Source organism: Mauremys mutica, chromosome 13 (genome assembly GCF_020497125.1).
Source record: "Mauremys mutica isolate MM-2020 ecotype Southern chromosome 13, ASM2049712v1, whole genome shotgun sequence".
Lineage (NCBI taxonomy): Eukaryota > Metazoa > Chordata > Testudines > Geoemydidae > Mauremys > Mauremys mutica.
In genome coordinates, this window is record NC_059084.1 from 48,030,978 (window position 1) to 48,048,667 (window position 17,690).

A 17,690-nucleotide genomic window follows, 5' to 3' on the forward strand; every position below is an offset into this window, starting at 1 on the left:
TGTCAGAGTGAGATGAATCTCGGAAGGAGGGCGGATTATGAGAAATCTCCCCCTTTTGAGCAGGTGAGTTAATAATTGCCAAATATTGGGCTGCTTCCTATACAATAGTGGGTGCTAACGCCTCTGGGAGACAGAAGGTTGAGCTAGGTGGGCCCTTGGGAGAGTGTTGGGGCTGGCAATTCTTAGGGTCCCAGGTTAGGTCTATCAGTGGCTATTAGCCAGGATGGGCTGGGATGGTGTCTCCATGCTCTGTTTGCCAGAAGCTTGTAATGGGCAACAGAGGATGGATCACTTGACGATCACCGGTTCTGTTCATTCCTTCAGAAGTACCTGGTATTGGCCACTGTCGGAAGGCAGGATACTGGGCTAGATGGACCTTTGGTTTGACCCAGTCTGGTTGTTCTCATGTTCTTATTCCTGGGGCCTTTCCCTTCATTTCTTAGGGGCACCAGAGACAAAATGCAGCAGCCAGGACTCCTGGGTTCCACTCCCAGCCTTGGGAGTTCTGCCTTTCAGTGCTAAGGGGTTGGATTCATGGAGTGTTTGTAACGCAAGGCAGAAGCAGTGTTGGCAGCTGCTCCTCCCTGGGGCTCATAAACCCAGACTGGTTCTCCGCAAGGTCAGTTTTAGTGCAGGCTTTAATAGGATTTTCCTCACAGTGTGTATCTGGCACAGTAATACACGGAGTTGTCTCCGGGCTGCAGGCGGGTCAGTTGGAGGGACACTTGGCCTTTGGAGGTGTCTCTGGTGATGGGGAGTCGACTTTGAGACCATTGCTATAAGCAGTGCCCCCATCAGCCCAGATACCTCCCATCCAGTCCAGCCCTTTCCCCGCTGGCTGGCGGACCCAGTTCACCCCGTAGCTAGTGAGAGAGAATCCGGACACGGTGCAGGTCAGTCTGAGGGTCTCTCCGGGCTTCTTGACTCCCCCTCCGGACTCCACCAGGCTGACCTGGGAATAGACACCTGCAGAGATAAAGGGGGAATATTGCAGCGATTCCCGGAGGCGCAGTTATTAGGGAACACGCGGTACCGGGCGCCCAGCGGCAGTGCAGGTCCCGCCCGTACCCGCAGGGAGCAGCAGGAGGAAGGTGATGGCCAGGCTGGGGGTCATGTCTGCGGCGGGCGGCTCAGTCCCCAGGCGGGATGGGAAGCTGAAGCCCGGCGCTGGCTCTGAGCGGGGTGAGCGGCTGGGACTGGGCTATGAACAGGGCCCCGGGGAGCTCATTTGCATGGGCCGGGGGTGGGGACACTATAACGAGGGGACCCAGGAGGCGTGTGACACTGTAGCTCATTGTGAAATCTAATACAGGTGGGTTAGAGAGTCCGACCTTAGCAGCGAATCTTCCCTTAAGGTCATGATTTTACCCTTATTTCATGTGTAAAACAACTGTATGGAAACAGTTGTGTTATCTATCTATCTATCTATCCCTGTACACCTCCTCTATCTATCTATCTAGCAGTGGATTTTTGCCTCTCTTCCCCCCACCCTCTTCAATGTTGGTGTCAGTGTTATCAACTGGGAGCAACTTACATTATTGATTCATTCTGTTCTCAGGTAACCCGGTCACTGAGTGTGGAAACAGATTTTGAAATGCTGATTTGGAATATTTCTGGTTTTTTTTTGTTTTATTTTTGGCTACTGTGGAAGCAGAGAAAACGATAAAGGGAATTTGAATGCAGATATCTTAACTTTTAGGAATAAAGTAAGAGTTAGACTAACACTAGCTTTAATAACATGAGATTTCAGGCAGGGCCTGGGCAAGTAGAAAGCAAGTGGAACAAAAAACTCTAAGAGATACTGTTTTTTGTCCTTGTGTTAGATAAGAATGGAATGTAGATTGTGGCAGAAATTCATGAGAAAAAGGGAGATATCAGGAAAGAATATGTATAAACAAGATGTGGTTAGTGATTATTACTGTCTGCAGGAAAAGGTGTAAATGCTTGTCCTAATTGTTTATCTAATAGAGACCTGGCTGGGACGGGGAACCCCGCCTGTGTGTACTCTCCCCTTGCAAGTGTCAGGAAAATAAACTGTCTCGGACTTATTGCAACCAACCTGCGAGAGAAGACTCTGTTTTCTTCCATACTACATTGCTGGAAATAGTTTTGGAGTCGCTGTGGCTTGGTCTGAGGAGAAGGGTCAGAGCTCTGGAGATGGGATAAAAACCGTCCCTGTGCAGAAGGGAAGCAGAAGGCTCCGCTAGTGGATAAATCCTGCAGGAGGCTTAGGTGGGGCTCGGGAGCTGGAGAGGACCTTCGCCTGGCTCCTCTAAAAAGGGGTGAAGTTCAACCACAGAGAATGATCAGCCTCAGTACAAAAGCGATAGATGATCACTGACCCCCACCCCCCGCCTTCCATTCCATAATCCTCCCTCAGGGCTCCGCATTCCCACTGCTATTTGCTAAGGGCTCGGCGTCTCCATTGACTTCACTGGGGAAGGAGGGATCCATAACCGGTGGAGTATCTGATCCGAAAGCTCTGGTGGGCACTGGGGGCATCCACAGAGCGAGGGCGGATGCACCTGTTCTTTCCTCCTGCTCCATGAAATAGACCCTGGGCATCTGCTCCCTGCGCTCCCCGGGGGAGTGGGGTCAGCGGAGCCTCTGTCTCCTGGCACAGCTCTGTGCGGTGTCCCTGAGGGGAGACACTCCGTGCATGTTCTCAGTGCTGGGGAACAGAGCTGCTGCCTTCCCCGTTCTCTGCAGGGGGAGGTTTGTGTCTGAGCTCAGACTCGCTTCCCCTCGCTGTGTCTCTCACACAGTAATACACGGCGGTGTCCTCGGGCCTACAGCGGCTTGGGGCATTGGCGGGAGGCCAGGAGCAGCCGGCTGTGCTTCTCTCGCCCAGCCCCAGCCGTGTCGCTCAGGAGGAGGGGTTTTGGGGTGAGGGGTCCCACTCCACACTCACCGGTGGCGGGAAGCGGAGCGCCGTGGCTGGGAGCTGGCGGAGCAGAGTGGCCTGGGTCTGGGCTGCTCCGCTTTCCACTGCTGCCGGTGAGTGCGGGGTTGCTGGGGCTAGAGGTGGAATGGGGGTGGGGCGGGGGTGGAGCAGGGCAGAAGGCTAAGTGGTGGGGCAGAGGGAGTTGTCTGGGATCCTACACACCCCTAGGGATGGCTTTGCTCCTCGCACTGGGTGCAGCCCATGGGGAGTGGGGGGGAGCCGGGGATAGGGCTGGTTGCTGGAGCTGGTGCTGCCACGTATGCAGCACGCAGATGCCTAGGGTACCATGACATTTGGGGCAATTTGGCAATTATCTGTCCCTTTCTTAATGATTCCCAACATTGGGTTTGCTTCTCTGACTGTCACTGCACATTGAGTGGATATTTTCAGAGAACCATCCACAATGACTCCAACATCACTTTCTTGCCTGTTAACAGCTAATTTAGACCCCATCGTTTTATATATATATAGTTGAGATTATGTTTTCCAATGGGTATTACTTTGCATTGATTAACGTTTAATTTTGTTGCCCAGTCACGTTCGCTAATGCCCCAAGCCACTGGAGGCCTGTGGGCAGGGCCGGCTCCAGGCACCAGCATCCCAAGCAGGTGCTTGGGGTGGCAATCTGCAAGGGACGGCAGTCCGTGTGTTTTTGCCCCCAAGCAGCGCGCCGAATTGTCGGCGGGGGCAGTCCCTGTGCCTTTAGGGCGGCACGTGCATTTCCCCGGCGGTGGCAATTCGGCGGCAGCTTCTATGTTCAGCTGTCCACAGCAGCGCAGCTTCTGTATTCTGGCTGAAGACAGAAGCAGTCACCAAATTGCTGCCACTGCGGAAACGCACGTGCTGCCCTCACGGCACACATGGACTGCCCCTGCCATTCACGGCGGCAATTCGGTGAGCTGCTTGGGGCAGCGAAAACAGTAGAGCCAGCCTGGCCTGTGGGGCCCCCCAAAGTGACCTCCTCATAGCTCCTGCCTCCCGGGCCTCGCAGGCCTTGAGTGTAGCCCAGACCCTGCGGGGGGGAGCAGGTTCTTACCCCCGCCCCCACAGATTCCTGGGGCCCCACACAGCCTCCCCACGGGGCGGGGGGGGGGGAGGCTGCATAGGGCACCTGAGTGGCTAGAGACGGCCCTGCTGCCCTGCCTAGGAGCCCCAGGTAAGCACTGCACTCCTCCACTCCCATTCCAGAGCCTGCACCCCTGCCCCTTCCCACACACCTCTCCTGCCCCCAAACTCCCTTCCAGAGCCTGCACCCCTCAGCCCCTCCTGTACCCCCACCCCCCTGCTCCAGCCCAGGGCCTGCCCCCGGCACCCCTCCCCCCACCCACACTCCCTCGCAGGGCCTTAGGCAGGTGGGGAGCAGAGTTGGGGATGGCGAGCTCTGGGCATTTTGGGCACCACCAAAATTTCTACAAACCTGCCCCCCCACCCCAGGAGCTCCTTTGGGACCAGGAGAACCTATGATTTGATGAGACAGGTTGTAAAGAACCACTCATCTCTGAACCTCCTGTTTTTGGAGGTGACATCAGAACTGAGATGCCTGAGGAAACTGCCTTTATGTTTTCTTGTTAGCCCCTGCGGTGAAACAGGAGTTTAATTTTGTGGCTGGTTTGGTAAATCTTATCAAAGAATAACCACCAATTCTGGGTTGTGTTGTGACCCACTGAGCACAGTTACAAGCAGAAATCTCCTTCTGTCTATTTATCACAGGTTGGATCCCCGTGGTGTCCATATCTGGCACAGGAATGCAGAGCGGTGCACTCGGATCTGGGGCTGCTCAATGGCAAATGCAGCGAGTAGTTGAGCTGTAATAACGTGGGATTGTTAGTGTGTGTGTGTGGGGGGGGGGTGTTAGCCTGCTATAGATTCTCACCTCTTCTACCTACATTCCCTGTTTCATGGTGGTTTAAGTAAAGGGTTTGGCCTGGAGCTGCAATGAAATGATAAAAAACCAACTAAATATCTCAGGAATTCTTCTACCACCCCTCGAGGGGCAGCGAGAGTGTGATGGGTGGGAGAGGGGAGGGTGGGGGCGCTTCATAGAAGTTTTATCTTTGTATAAACTGCTCACCATTATCTGGTGTTTCTGTTAAAAGACCCGAGGGAAATAAAGCAAAGGAGTAATAATTTGGAGGCTGTGGTAACACAGGTGACATCCTGGGACCTTTAGGGAGGCAAAAGTTTACCTTGGAAAATTGATAAAGCAGCAAGTTAGTGGAAACAGAATCTCATCTTCCTGGAGGTGGAGAAACGAGCGTGTCCAAGGATGGGGAGTCAATGAGAAACTGTGGAGAAGCCGGAGTCTCTGTACCGGGGGAGATGCAGGGAGAGAGGCGTGGCGGGATTTAAAGAGGGCGTTGGGTTATTAATTTCCCTGGGCACCTGTAAACATAAGAGCCTCTCCCCGCAGTGTGTGATCCCAGCTCTGTGAGCAAAGGCTGAGAGAGGGGGGAGGGGTGGAGTATCCATGGATCGATCACAGAATCCCAGAACTGCAGGGCTGGAAGGGAGGGGTCATTCCCTCCAGCCCCCGCGCTTTGGCACCGGTGCAGCCTGAGGCCAGGGGAGATGAGACAGCGGATCAGGCAGGGAGTCAGATAAGAACGGAAGCTGTTTAATAGGCTTCTAAGCAAACATCACACCGCTCTAGGGCACTGGTCAGGCTGTTTGGGGGGAGTAGCCTCTGCTCGTTGATCGTTGTCCTGGTCCGTGTTTTTCCTTATCCCGGTTTTTCCCGGCACACAGAACATGGGGGGGGGGGGTGTCACATGGGGAGTGTTTGGCAGTTTCCGGGCTCTATAGAATGTGTTGTGAGGCGTAGAACAGTTTATGGGACCCAGCGTGTCAGGCCCCCCACCCCAGTCCCGAGGTGCCGGCCTCGGGGTCTCTGCTGTCTGTGGCACTGGATGTGGCTGCAGAGCCGAGAACATTTTAACCATTTCAAGGAAGGGAACCGCGAGAGCCCAGCGCCCGGACTGTCAGTGTCACAAACCAGCTGGGACTTCCCCTGCTGACCGCAACGGGAGGTTTGTTTCTGAGCTCAGCCCGGCTTCGCCTCACTGTGTGTCTCGCACAGTGATACCGGGCGGTGTCCTCGGGCTTCAGGCCGGTCAGTTGCAGGTAGATCAGCTTCTTGGAGCTGTCTGTACAGGGCCGGCTCTAGGTTTTTTGCTGCCCCAAGCAAAAAAATTTTTGGCTGCCCCCAGCAGCCCTGAGCTCCCCCACGCCCACCAGTGCCCCCCCACCCACACCCCCTGCTGCTCCAGCACTGGGCTCCCCCCGAAACTTGGGATTCGCTACCAGCACACAGCAGCCGAGCCCTGGGCCAGCCCTGGCAGGGGGGAAGGCGAGGATCTCTGGCTGCGGGGCTACGGGCTCAGCACCGACGAGCCCAGCCGGCCGCTCACCTCCTCACACGCTCGGGGAGCCCCTCTCGCTGCCACCGCAGCCGGGGCTCGGCTCCAGGGGACCCCGCTTCCCTCCCTCCCCGGCTCCTCACACACTCTGGGCAGGGCCACCCAGGGGATTCAGGGGGTCTGGGGCAAAGCAATTTTGGGGGGGGCCCTTCCATAAAATACTATAGTAACGTGTATTTGGAAATGTAAAAAATAACCAGTGAAATACATTCAACAATTAATTTGTAATAATTTGAAAAGACAGGAAATACATGAACTGCTTTACTGGTCTGCCTACATTTGCAATTACATAATGGGCTGTTGCTGGGTGATGGTGATGGTTGGTGCCAATGGGCTGTCGCCTGGGGGTGGTGCTGCTGTTGCCCAGGGCTGGGTGGGGAGCTGGGCTCTGGGTTGGGGGGTGCCCGGCTCACAGGAGCTGGGCTCAGGACTGTGGGGGATGGGGTTGGGGGGTGCCCGGCTCAGAGGGGCTGGGAATCAGGGGCTGTGCGGAGATGGGGTCGGGGGGTGTCTGGCTCACAGGGGCTGGGCTCGGAGCTGGGGGTCAGGGCTTTGGGGGTTGGGGTCGGGGGGGTGCTGCCCCAGCCCCTTACCATGCCGCTTACCCCCTGCAGCCGCGTGGTGTCTCCAACTGGGGCCTGAGTTCCCAGCGCTCGGCTGCAGCTCGCAGCCCCGTCCCCTTATCAGCTGAGACACGGGGGGATGGGAGAAGAGGGAGGCAGAAGGAGCCTCCGACACACTCCTGGGGGCCCCTGTGGGGCCCGGGGCCTGGGGAAAATTGCCCCACTTGCTCCCCCCTGGGCGGCCCTGACTCTGGGAGACGTTCTCGCTGCCGCCGCTGCCCGGGCTCGGCTCCAGGGGACCCAACTTCCCTCCCTCCCTCCCTCCCCAGCTCCTCGCACACTGTGGGATCCCCTCTGGCCGCAGTGGTGAGAGGGGCTCCCGGAATGTGTGAGGAGCCTGGGAGGGAGGGAGGCGGGCCCCGGATGCAGGGAGGGAGGAGGGGTCCTGCTGCCAATGCCTCTCCGAGTCTCCCCAGGGCGGCGCAGGGTTTCCCTTCCAGAGTGGGCTGTGCAGGGCGCCGCTGGGCTGGGCAGGGGGCGTGGATCCCGGCTCCGGCAAGAGGCTGCGCCAGGACCGGCTCCCGGCAATGCCGTCCCAAGCAAAAAATAACAAATAAAAATGGGGGTGGAGTGCTGCCCCTTAGAAAGTGCTGCCCCAAGCACCTGCTTGGAGGGCTGGTGTCTAGAGCCGGCCCTGCCAATAGGCATTTGGGCAGCTCCCTTAGGTCCTTTTATAGCTCCCAGGGTTTGTGTTTTCACCTCTCCTGCTTTCTATCCTCACACTGGTACTGAGAGGTGAACGTGGGGAATTTAAGACTTTTTTGGCAGATAAAACTTTCTTTTCATCCGTATCAGTGTCTGTAATAGAATATCTGGGACCGAGTGAATCCCCACCGCGCCCAGTGCAGAACACGCCATTCCCGGCATCTCCGCCTCCTGTGGATCTAGAGCTGACTGACCAGCCGGGTTCATTTCCCCCATTTCAAAGGGGAGGGAATTATTGTCTCCTGTGAGCTCCCAGCGCGGCCTGTCAGCATCAAACCAGCTGGGACTTTCTCTGGTAACCGCCACGGGAGGTTTTTGTCTGAGCTCAGCCCGGCTTCCCCTCACTGTATCTCTGGCACAGTAATAGCGGGCGGTGTCCTCGGGCTTCAGGCCGGTCATTTGCAGGTACAGCAGGTTGCTGGGATTGTCCCTGGAGATGGTGAATCGGCCCTTCACTGCGTCGGAGTAGTAGATAGTACCCCCGCTGCTGCTGATAACCGAGACCCACTCCAGCCCTTTCCCGGGAGCCTGGCGGACCCAGTGCATATCGTAGCTGCTGAAGGTAAACCCGGAGGCTTTGCAGGAGAGGCGGAGAGAGTCTCCGGGCTTTTTCACATCCCCTCCGGACTCCACCAGCTGCACCTGGGACCGGACACCTGGGAATAAAGTAACGTTAAGAATCGTATCAATATTGTTTGGGAAGAACACAATATTCCCCTCTGGCTATAAAGAAATTACGGGAAAAAATACCTTCGAAAGCCGCTACAATGAAAATTAGGTGGAGCCAAAGTCTCATTTTCCCTGATGTTGGAGGGGAAAGTTCTCAGGGGACTGGCTGGTCACTGCACAGAGACAGGGGGCTGCGGACTGTCTCGGCTTGTGCAGCCTGGGGACAGAGAGAGGCGGATTTAAACAGGACACTGTCACCCTCATTTGCATATCCCTGTGCTTATAAGGGACAGCAACTCCTTCCCCAGCGATCACACTCCCTGCCTGGGGACCCACGACAAGGGGCAAGACCCGTTGTTAGAGAAATAAGGAGAGAGAGAGAGAGAGAGAGAGAGAGAGAGAGAGAGATCTGCCCTACTGGTTCAAACTCATGGCCTATCTCGTCCCTTATCCTGTCTCTGTCAGTGGCCCCACCAGAACTACAGGGAGAATGTACAGAACAGCGACATTTGGAATCTTCCACTTCCGGCATTGAGAGATTTAGGGTCCCTTGGGCTCGGGGTTGGGCCCTGACCCTCTTGGCTCATAGTCATTGATTCACTAGGAATTTATCTAGTTCTTCTTTGAAGCCAGTTATACTTTGGGCCAAAACAACATCTCGTGGCAATGAGTTTCCCTGGTGAATTGTGTGTTGTATGAAAAATAATTTTCTCTTGTTTGTATTAATGCTGCAGCCTATTGGTTTAATCTGATGAGCCCTGGTTTGTGTATCTGGGGAAAGGGTATGACATCACATGACCTTCTCATAAACAAACTAGGAAATACAACCTGGATGGAGCTACTACAAAGTGGGTGAATAACGGTTGGAAAACCATTCCCAGGGAGTGGTTCACAGTCATGCTGGAAGGGCACAGAGCAGGGATTGGTTCTGAGTCTGGTTCTGCTCAATATCTTCATCAATGATTTAGATAACGGCATAGAGAGGACACTTATAAAGTTTGTGGATGATGCCAAGCTGGGAGGGGTTGCAAATCCTTTGGAGGATAGGAATAAAATTCAAAATGATCTGGACAAACTGGAGAAATAGTCTGAAGAAATAGGATGGAATTCAATAAGGGCAAATGCAAAGTGCTCCACTTAGGAAGGAAGGATCAGTTGCAAACATACAAAATGGGAAATGACTGCCTAGGAAGGAGAACTGAGGAAAGAGATCTGGGGATCATAGTGGATCACAGGCTAAATATGAGTCAACAGTGTAGGGCTGTTGCAAAAAAAGCAAACATCATGTATTAGCAGGAGTGTTGTAAGCAAGACATGAGCAGTAATTCTTCTGCTCTACTCTGCACTGATTAGGCCTCAACTGGAGTATTGTGTCCTGTTCTGGGCACCACATTCAGGAAAGATGTGGTCAAATAGGAGAAAGTCCAGAGAAGAGCAACAAAAGTAGTTAAAGGTCTAGAAAACATGACCTCTGAGGGAAGATTGAAAAAATTGGGTTTGTTTAGTCCAGAGAAAAGAAGACTGAGGGGAGACATGATAACAGTTTTCAAGTACATAAAAGGTTGTTATAAGGAGGAGAGAGAAAAAATTGTTCTTCTTAATCTCTGAGGATAGGACAAGAAGAAATGGTCTTAAATTGAAGTAAGGGCAGTTTAGGTTAAATATTAGAAAAAACTCTCTAACTGCCAGGGTGGTTAAGCACTGGAATAAATCCCTAGGGAGGTTGTGGAATCTCCATTATTGGGGATTTTTAAGAGCAGGTTGGACAAACACCTGTCAGGGATGGTCTAGATCAGAGGTGGGCAAACTACAGCCCATGAGCCTGAGCTCCTGGCCAGGGAGGCTAACCCCTGACCCCTCCCCACTGTTCCCCCTTCTCCCACAGCCACGCCGCTGCGTGGGCTGCGCTCTGGGCGGTGGGGCTGTGTGCTCCTGCTGAGCAGAGCAGCATCGTGTCTGACTCTGGCTGGGTGGCACGGCTGCTCTGAGCGTAGGGTGACCAGATGTTCTGATTTTATAGGGACAGTCCCGATATTTGGGGCTTTTCTTTATATAGGTACCTATTACCCCCCCCCCACCACCTGTCCCGATTTTTCGTACTTGCTGTCTGATCAGCCTATCTGAGCAGCATGGTAAGGAAGCCAGGGCCGGGGGCGGGGGGGGGGGGTTGGATAAGGGGTGGGGCATCCCAGGGGGAAGTGAGGGGACAGGGAGCAAGGGGCAGTTGGATAGGGCAGAGGTTCTGGGGGGCAGTCAGGAGAGGGGAGACAGGGGGTTGGATAAGCGTGAGAGTTCTGGGGGGCCTGTCAGGGGGCAGGGGTGTGGATAGGGGTCAGAGCAGTCAGGGGACTGGGAGCAGGGGGGTTGGATAGGTGGTGGGGTTCTGGGGGCAGTTAGGGGCAGGGGGTCCTGGGAGGGGGCAGTTAGGGGACAAGGAGAAGGGGGGTTAGATGGGTCAGAGATTCTGAGGGGGGCAGTCAGGGGGCAGGAAATGGGAGGGGTCAGAGGGCAGACTGTTTGGGGAGGCACAGCCTTCGCTACCTGGCCCTCCATACAATTTTGCAACCCCAATGTGGCTCTCAGGCCAAAAAGTTTGCCCACCGCTGGTCTAGATAATCCTTAGTCCTGCCATGAGTGCAGGGGGTGGGACTAGATGCCCTCTCAACGTCCCTTCCTGTTCTATGATTCTGTGATTCTAACTACTGCACTTCACTGCTTGAACCCACAAGGCTGCAGCTTCTCTGTTCAAGACCTGCAAGGGCTGGGGAACGAGGGGTTTAAAGCAGGGGGAGTGAGTAGCCCCAGCTGCATCATCGTCCCCTTTTCCTAAGGGTCTGATCAATCCCTCTGTGAATGGGCTCCAGTTCCCAGCCTCGAGCTCATGGAGGAGAGTGACACACTAAGGCATCTAGCAAGAACTGTGTGATGTATCTTTCACACGGTGCCTGATACTTAATCAAAGCCCTGGTCAATTCATAGATCATCCTTACAATATTGGGGCCTGTGTCATTTCAACATCAGTTTTCCTACCGTGTACACAGGATAAACTGTTTACCAAGGACTAGTTATTTACTGTCCCTGGGTTTTTCTTTGCCACTTTGAGGCTACTTAGAGGGGCTTGATGTTGAGAAGTTGGGTGGTCAGCACCTCCAGAGAGGTGCAGCAATGTGGGTCCCCAACACCGGGCCTGACGATCATTTATGAAAATATTGGACACAGATGTTAAATTTTTTAGGTGAGAGAACAAAGGGTGATTCATTTGCTTATATGATATTGAAATAATTAATTTTTCTATGGCATATTTGAAAGCATCCAGGGCGGTTAAGCACTCTGTGCCCATTGAAAACAAAAGGCCTTTGGGCTCTTAAGAAGTGTCTGTATGTTGTCAAAATGTCCCCCTTTTGCTGAGAAGCAGAGACGTGGTAAATAAGACTGGTGTCCATTTGAGCCCCTTCTTCTGGATTAGAGGAATTTTTTACGCAATGGTGCTGCTTTTCTGTCTCTCTACGGTTGGTCCCGATGGCTCAGGTTGAAGATGTCGGTTGTTTGTGCCCTGGGAACACTCCTCAGTCATGTTATTCTTGCTGTGTCTCTGCTCACCTGGTGCACATGGAATTCTCCCCCCACTCTGCACATTGGCTGAAGTCAGAGCTAGGAGAGGGACACTAAAATGCCCCCGTACTTAAGGTGCATGAGGCACTGTAGGAGTGTGCATGAGAACAGGACTGTAGCAGGGTGCTGGTGCAAAGGCACCTAATTAGCTCCTGCTCAGCCAGCCCCAATCAGGGGAAATAGATTGGGGCTCGGGAGAAGTCTGGTGCCTGGCCCTTAGAACTGGCTGCACCTGTGGGCCTGAGGGTTCAAGGGCTATAAAGGCTGGCTGGCACAGGGCTGCCCAGAGGGAGGGGCAAGTGGGGCTATTTGCCCCAGGCCCTGCAGGGGCCCCCATGAGAGTTTTTCGTGGGCCCTGGAGCAGGGTCCTTCACTCGCTCCAGAGGCCCTGGAAAACTCTCATGGGGCCTGGGTCCCCAGAGCTTCTTCTGCTCCGTGTCTTCAGCGGCGGGGGGTCCTTCCGCTCCGGGGCGGAAGGACCCTCTGCCTCCGAATTACTGCCGAAGTGGGACCCGCCGAAGTGCAGCCCGGTCTTCGGTGGTAATTTGGTGGCAGGGGGTCCTTGCATTCTGGGACCCACCACCGAAGGACCCTGAAGACCCACGGCGGGGACCCCCCCCCCCACTGCCAAATAACCGCTGAAGACCGGGCTGCACTTCAGTGGCGGGTCCCGCTTTGGCGGTAATTCAGCGGTGGGGGGGTCCCTGCCGCAGGTCTTCGGGGCCCTTCGGTGGCGGGTCTCGGAGCGGAAGGACCCCCCGCTGCCAAATTACCACTGAAGCAGGGGCTCCCCGCTGCCAAAGGCCCCTGGAATCCTCTGGGTGGCCCTGGGCTGGCAGCCAGAAGAAGGGGAGTGGCCAGGGGAAGGTCAGTCTCCAGGCTGAGGGCAGACTCCGGGTAGGAGAGGAGATTGTCAGGCCTGCCAGCTCTGTAAATAGTCTCACTGGTGGTGGGAGAACTTGTGTAAATAAAGCCAGGGGTGCTGCACAAAGAGAACCTCCCTGTGCTTTGCTGGCGCCGCAGAGGGCCCCAGGAAGAGGGGTGGGCAGGGGGCCCTGTTACAAGGCCCATATCCAGGAGCGTTGCCAGCTTTTCTGCCGCCCTAGGTGGTGGAAGGTCCCACCCCAAAATGCCGCCCCCTCACAGAGGCAGCAGAAGGTGCTGCCTCCGAAATACTGCCACGGTCACTGCCCCCAAATTGTAGAGCCCTAGGCAACCGCCTAGGTCACCTTATGGGTTGCACCGGCCCCACCCATATCCCACCCAACTGGCACAGGCTTCAGTGTCAACAGAAGGGGGAAGGCAGGGGAATCAGGATTGTGCCCTTCTAAACTGTTGCGTGGGGTGCAGAGATTCCTCTGGCTAGGCGGGACACAGTACAGGCAGAGGCCCTTGTGTAAGCAGGGGCGGCTCTATGTTTTTTGTGACCCCCAAACACGGCAGTCAGGCGGCCTTCAGCGGCACGCCTGCGGGCGGTCTGGGGTCACGCAGATTTGGCGGCGTTTCTGGGGGTGATCTGCCCATCCCGAGGTTTTGGCTTACCCCCCACCGAATTGCCGCCAGAACCGTGGGACCAGTGGACCTCTTGCAGGCAGGCCACCGAAGGCCGCCTAACTCCTGCCCTCACAGCGACCAGCATGCTGCCCCCTGTGGCTTGTCGCCCCAGGCACACACTTGCTGCACTGGTGCCTGGAGCCACCCCTGTGTGTAAGGCCTCCACACGGGGTGAATTTCATCTACAGCGAATTATCCATGGGCTGAGGGGGAAGGTCACCTCTAGATTAGTGACCCCTCCCTTCCAGTCAATCAGGTTCATTCGGGGCTCTGCACTGCCACTGACCTTCCCTCGGGGCTCAGCTTCTCCCTTCACTGGGAAAAGAAGGGAGCCTCGCACTGGAGACTGGCTGAGCAGAAAGCCCTGGTGAGTCAGTGGGGGCATCGCAGAGTGAGAGCGGATGCACTTGCTCTTTCTCTAAAATAGCCACTGGGCATCTGCTCCCTGCGCTCCCCAGGGGCAGATGGAGTCAGCAGAACCTCTCCCTCCCCTGGCAGTTGTGTGAGATCTCCTTAAGGGGAAATACTTTGTCTCTCTCTCTTCGCATTGCTATGGAGCGAAAGCACCACCCCCAGGAAATCCCTTCCCCGGTCTCTGCAGGATGAAGATACCTTCCAGAGCTGCTACAATGAACAGTAAAGTGTGCCAAAGTCTCATTTTCCCTGGAGTTGGAGGGAAAGGCTCTGAGGGGATTAGTTGATAACTGCACAGACACAGGGGGCTGCGGATTGTCTCTCTGGGTGCAGCCTGGGCAGAGAGAGAGAGAGATTTAAACAGGAAGTGTCACCCCATTTGCATATCCCGCTCCTTATAAGACACACAAACTCCTTCCCTGAATGATCAAATTTCTTATCCTCCGATTCCGAGGGGTGGGCGAAGAATTTTTGTAAGTTTCAGACCCAAACCTTCCTGAACTGAGAAGGGACATAGCTTTGACTGCCATTGACATCGGATGAGCTCCTACATGGAGAGCAAATATTTAATCCTGGGCTCTTTAATCTGACAGACAAAAGGTATAACAGGAATCAAAGGATGGATGTTGAAGCTTGACACATTCAGATTGGAAATAGGGTGCAAATATCTAAGTGAGAATAATTGGCCATTGGACCAACTCACCAATGATCCTGGTGTGTTCTCCATCGCTGACCATTTTTTAACCAAGAATGCACGTTTTTTCCTTGGGAGATCTGCCTGAGAGATTATTTTCAGGGAAGTTCTCTGGCCTGTGGAGGTTCGATTAGATGTTCAAATGGTCCATTCTGGCCTTGGAATCCATGAATCAATGAGCAACCAGTCACCTGGATAATGGTGCTGACCTCCCTGCAAAGCGCTTTGAGATCTAAGAGGAAGTGGTAACGGTGACAGGGCCACGGGGGAGGGGGAGTGGGGCAATTTTCCCCAGGCCCCGCAGCGGCCCCCAGGAGAATGTCGGAGGATCCCCCCCCACCCATTCCCCGGCGCCTCAGCACACCAGGAGCGGCCCTGGACAAATCTCAGACTGGATGGGCTTAGGCGTTTGGTCACAAGCTGAGGCGGTTCAAAAGCTTTGGATTTTTTTTAAGCAGAATTTTTTTATTGTTTCTTTAAACAAACAAATACAGCAAGTAGCAAATATTGGGCCACACACTTCTGAAACCCCAAACCATGTTCAGGTTTTGGCAGACTAATTTCAGCTTTTCAATTAAAAATCCCACAACACATTTTGAAGGAAAGCAGAAATTGTCCATGATTTTTTTCTGCTTTTTAAAAACCTTGAGCTTTCAATCCAAAAAAAGTTTTGACGGAAAATATTTGTCCAACCCTTTTAATGAGCTTTGGTGCCTTTTAGCACTAGCTGATGCTGAGAACCAGTGATACCTTTTAAAATGTTTATTTTTCCGGGGGGGGGGCAAGTGGGGCAATTTGCCCGAGGCCCCACAGGGGCCCCCATGAGAATACAGTATTCTATAGTATTGCAACTTTTTTTAATGGAAGGGGCCCCTGAAATTGCTTTTCCCGAGGCCCCCTGAATCCTCTGGGCAGCCCTGGCATCAATTAGTGGATCCATTTATCGTGTCCAGATGAGATGCGATAAATTGATCTCTGATACATGGAACACTACCCGCCGATCTGGGGGGTTGTACAGACGCACCCTTCGTCTCTTTGACTGGGTGAAGCCACTTTAGCTCAGCATGGTCAGTCTGCAGGTGGAATCGGTGTCCCCAGATGTATGGGCGTAACTTCTCCCGAGCGTACACAATGGCATAACATTCCTTAGACAGACCAGTGGCTTTCCCTCTCAGGGCAGGTCTTCACTACCTGCTGGATTGGCAGGTCGGGATTGATCTATCAGGGATTGATTTGTTACAGGGGTCCCCAACTCGGTGCCCGCGTGCACCATGGTGCCCACGGGGGTATCTAAATGTGCCTGCATCCTAGACGGCGGTCGAGCACCCGCCGAAATGCCGCTGAAATTCGGCGGCATGTTGGTGGCGACACCTCTGAATGACACCGCTTGATCTAGATCATTGCTCCCCAGCCTTTTTGTCTGTCACGCGGCAGATGAAGGACCATGGCGGTGGTTGAGCATCTGCCAAAATGCCGCCGAATTTCTGCAGCATTTCGGTGGTGACGCCTCTCAATGACGTTGCTTGTCGGCAGCATCATCGAGCGGCATCACTGCTGAAATGCCGCAGAAATTCAGGAGCATTTAGTCAGATGCTCGACCGCCAGCCAGGACGCTGGCACATTTAGATGCCACCGTGGGCACTGCAATGGGGACACACTGGTCTAGATGGTCCTGGTCCTGCCATGAGTGCAGGGGACTGGACATGATGGCCTCTTGAGGTGCCTTCCAGTTCTTTGATTCTAAGTCTTCATGTACGTGTTTAGATGTTCCTCTGTGTTTGTGGGTTTTTTGTGTGTTTGGAGTAGAAAAAGGGGTGAGAATAGTTCTTAGCATGGCAGTGCCTGAAGTGGAGCAATTACAGATTGAATCATTCTAGAATGAAAACCAAATGGAGATAAAGTCTCAGTTTCCCCTGCTGCTGGAAGGGAAGTTTCTCAGAAGAATTGGCCGGTCACTGCTCAGACCCAGGGGCTGTGGACTGTATCTCCGGGTACTGCCTGCGCAGAAAGAGAAACAGATTTGAACAAGAAACTTCTCAACCTATTTGCATAGTTCCTTCCTTATAAGACACAATCTTCCGCCCTTGACTTTAGTCTCAGTCTTAAAGAAGAGAGATCAGAAAACCCCTTACTCTGTGTTGTGAAGTGCCTGGGCTGGGGGATCGTCTCTGTGCTTTGACCTAAGGGAGAAGTAAAATGAAGTAAAATAGGCGGTGATTTCCCAGTGTCCGTGGGGTGAAAACAATCCAGGAGCCGCTTGGGAAAGTCCCGGCGGTGCCACATCCCCAGGCTCAGCGGAGTGGGGTTTGTTCAGGCGCTGGGTGATCTCTGCTCACAGCCCCGCCCGGACTCTGAATGGCTCCATATCCAGCCTCCAGCTCTCCGTGCCTCAGTCGCCCCGCTCTGACCCAGGGGCTGGGATAGTTCCCGGCCTCCCGGCGGCGCTCTGGGGAGAAAGGCGATAACCGCGTGTGAAGGGCCGAGACGCCACGGTGAGGGGCCCCACAAGGGGTTATAATGAACTAATCACCTTCCGCTGCGTTAATCCGCTAAACGTCCCAGTTTGCTGAAAGGGCCAGAGCCTCCGTGGTGTAGATCCGGAGTAACTCGAGTCTAGCGGAAGCAGCTGCGGTGACTTTACACCAGCGGAGGATTTGGCCCCAGGAGCAATTCGCTCCATCCGTTGGGTCTGATGCGAACCCCAATGCGCTTGTCCCGTTTACACTGACAGACGCTGTCCTGTGAGTCTGACACCGAGACGGGCCCCGGGAGAACCAACGTGCCGGGTCAGCGAGGGGAGAGCGACTCAGAACAGGACTCGCTCCGGATCGGGGTTCAGTAATGGAGCGAGATCTCTGCACCCAGCGGGGCTCTGGGTAGGAAGGGGAGACACATTGCCTGGGAACAGAAGGGTTAAAACTGCCGGGAGGTTTGAGTTACATTCACCCGGGTGCCGGGTCTCCTGTCCCAGCCCGGAGCGGTGTGTGTGTCACTGCTGCCCCCGCGCGGCTGCCGGGAGAAGCGCGATTCCGCAGCCTGGGTTTTTGTAGGATCACAAA

At 54.5% G+C, this 17,690-nt stretch overlaps 1 gene segment (V, D, J or C); it reads right to left on the reverse strand.

Moving 5' to 3' along the window:
* Positions 1-7,891: 7,891 nt before the first annotated feature.
* LOC123347507 lies at positions 7,892-8,484 on the reverse strand. The segment is given in 3 exon segments: positions 7,892-8,006; positions 8,044-8,344; positions 8,439-8,484. Coding segments are annotated over 3 exon segments (462 nt in total).
* Between the last annotated feature and the right edge of the window lie 9,206 nt (positions 8,485-17,690).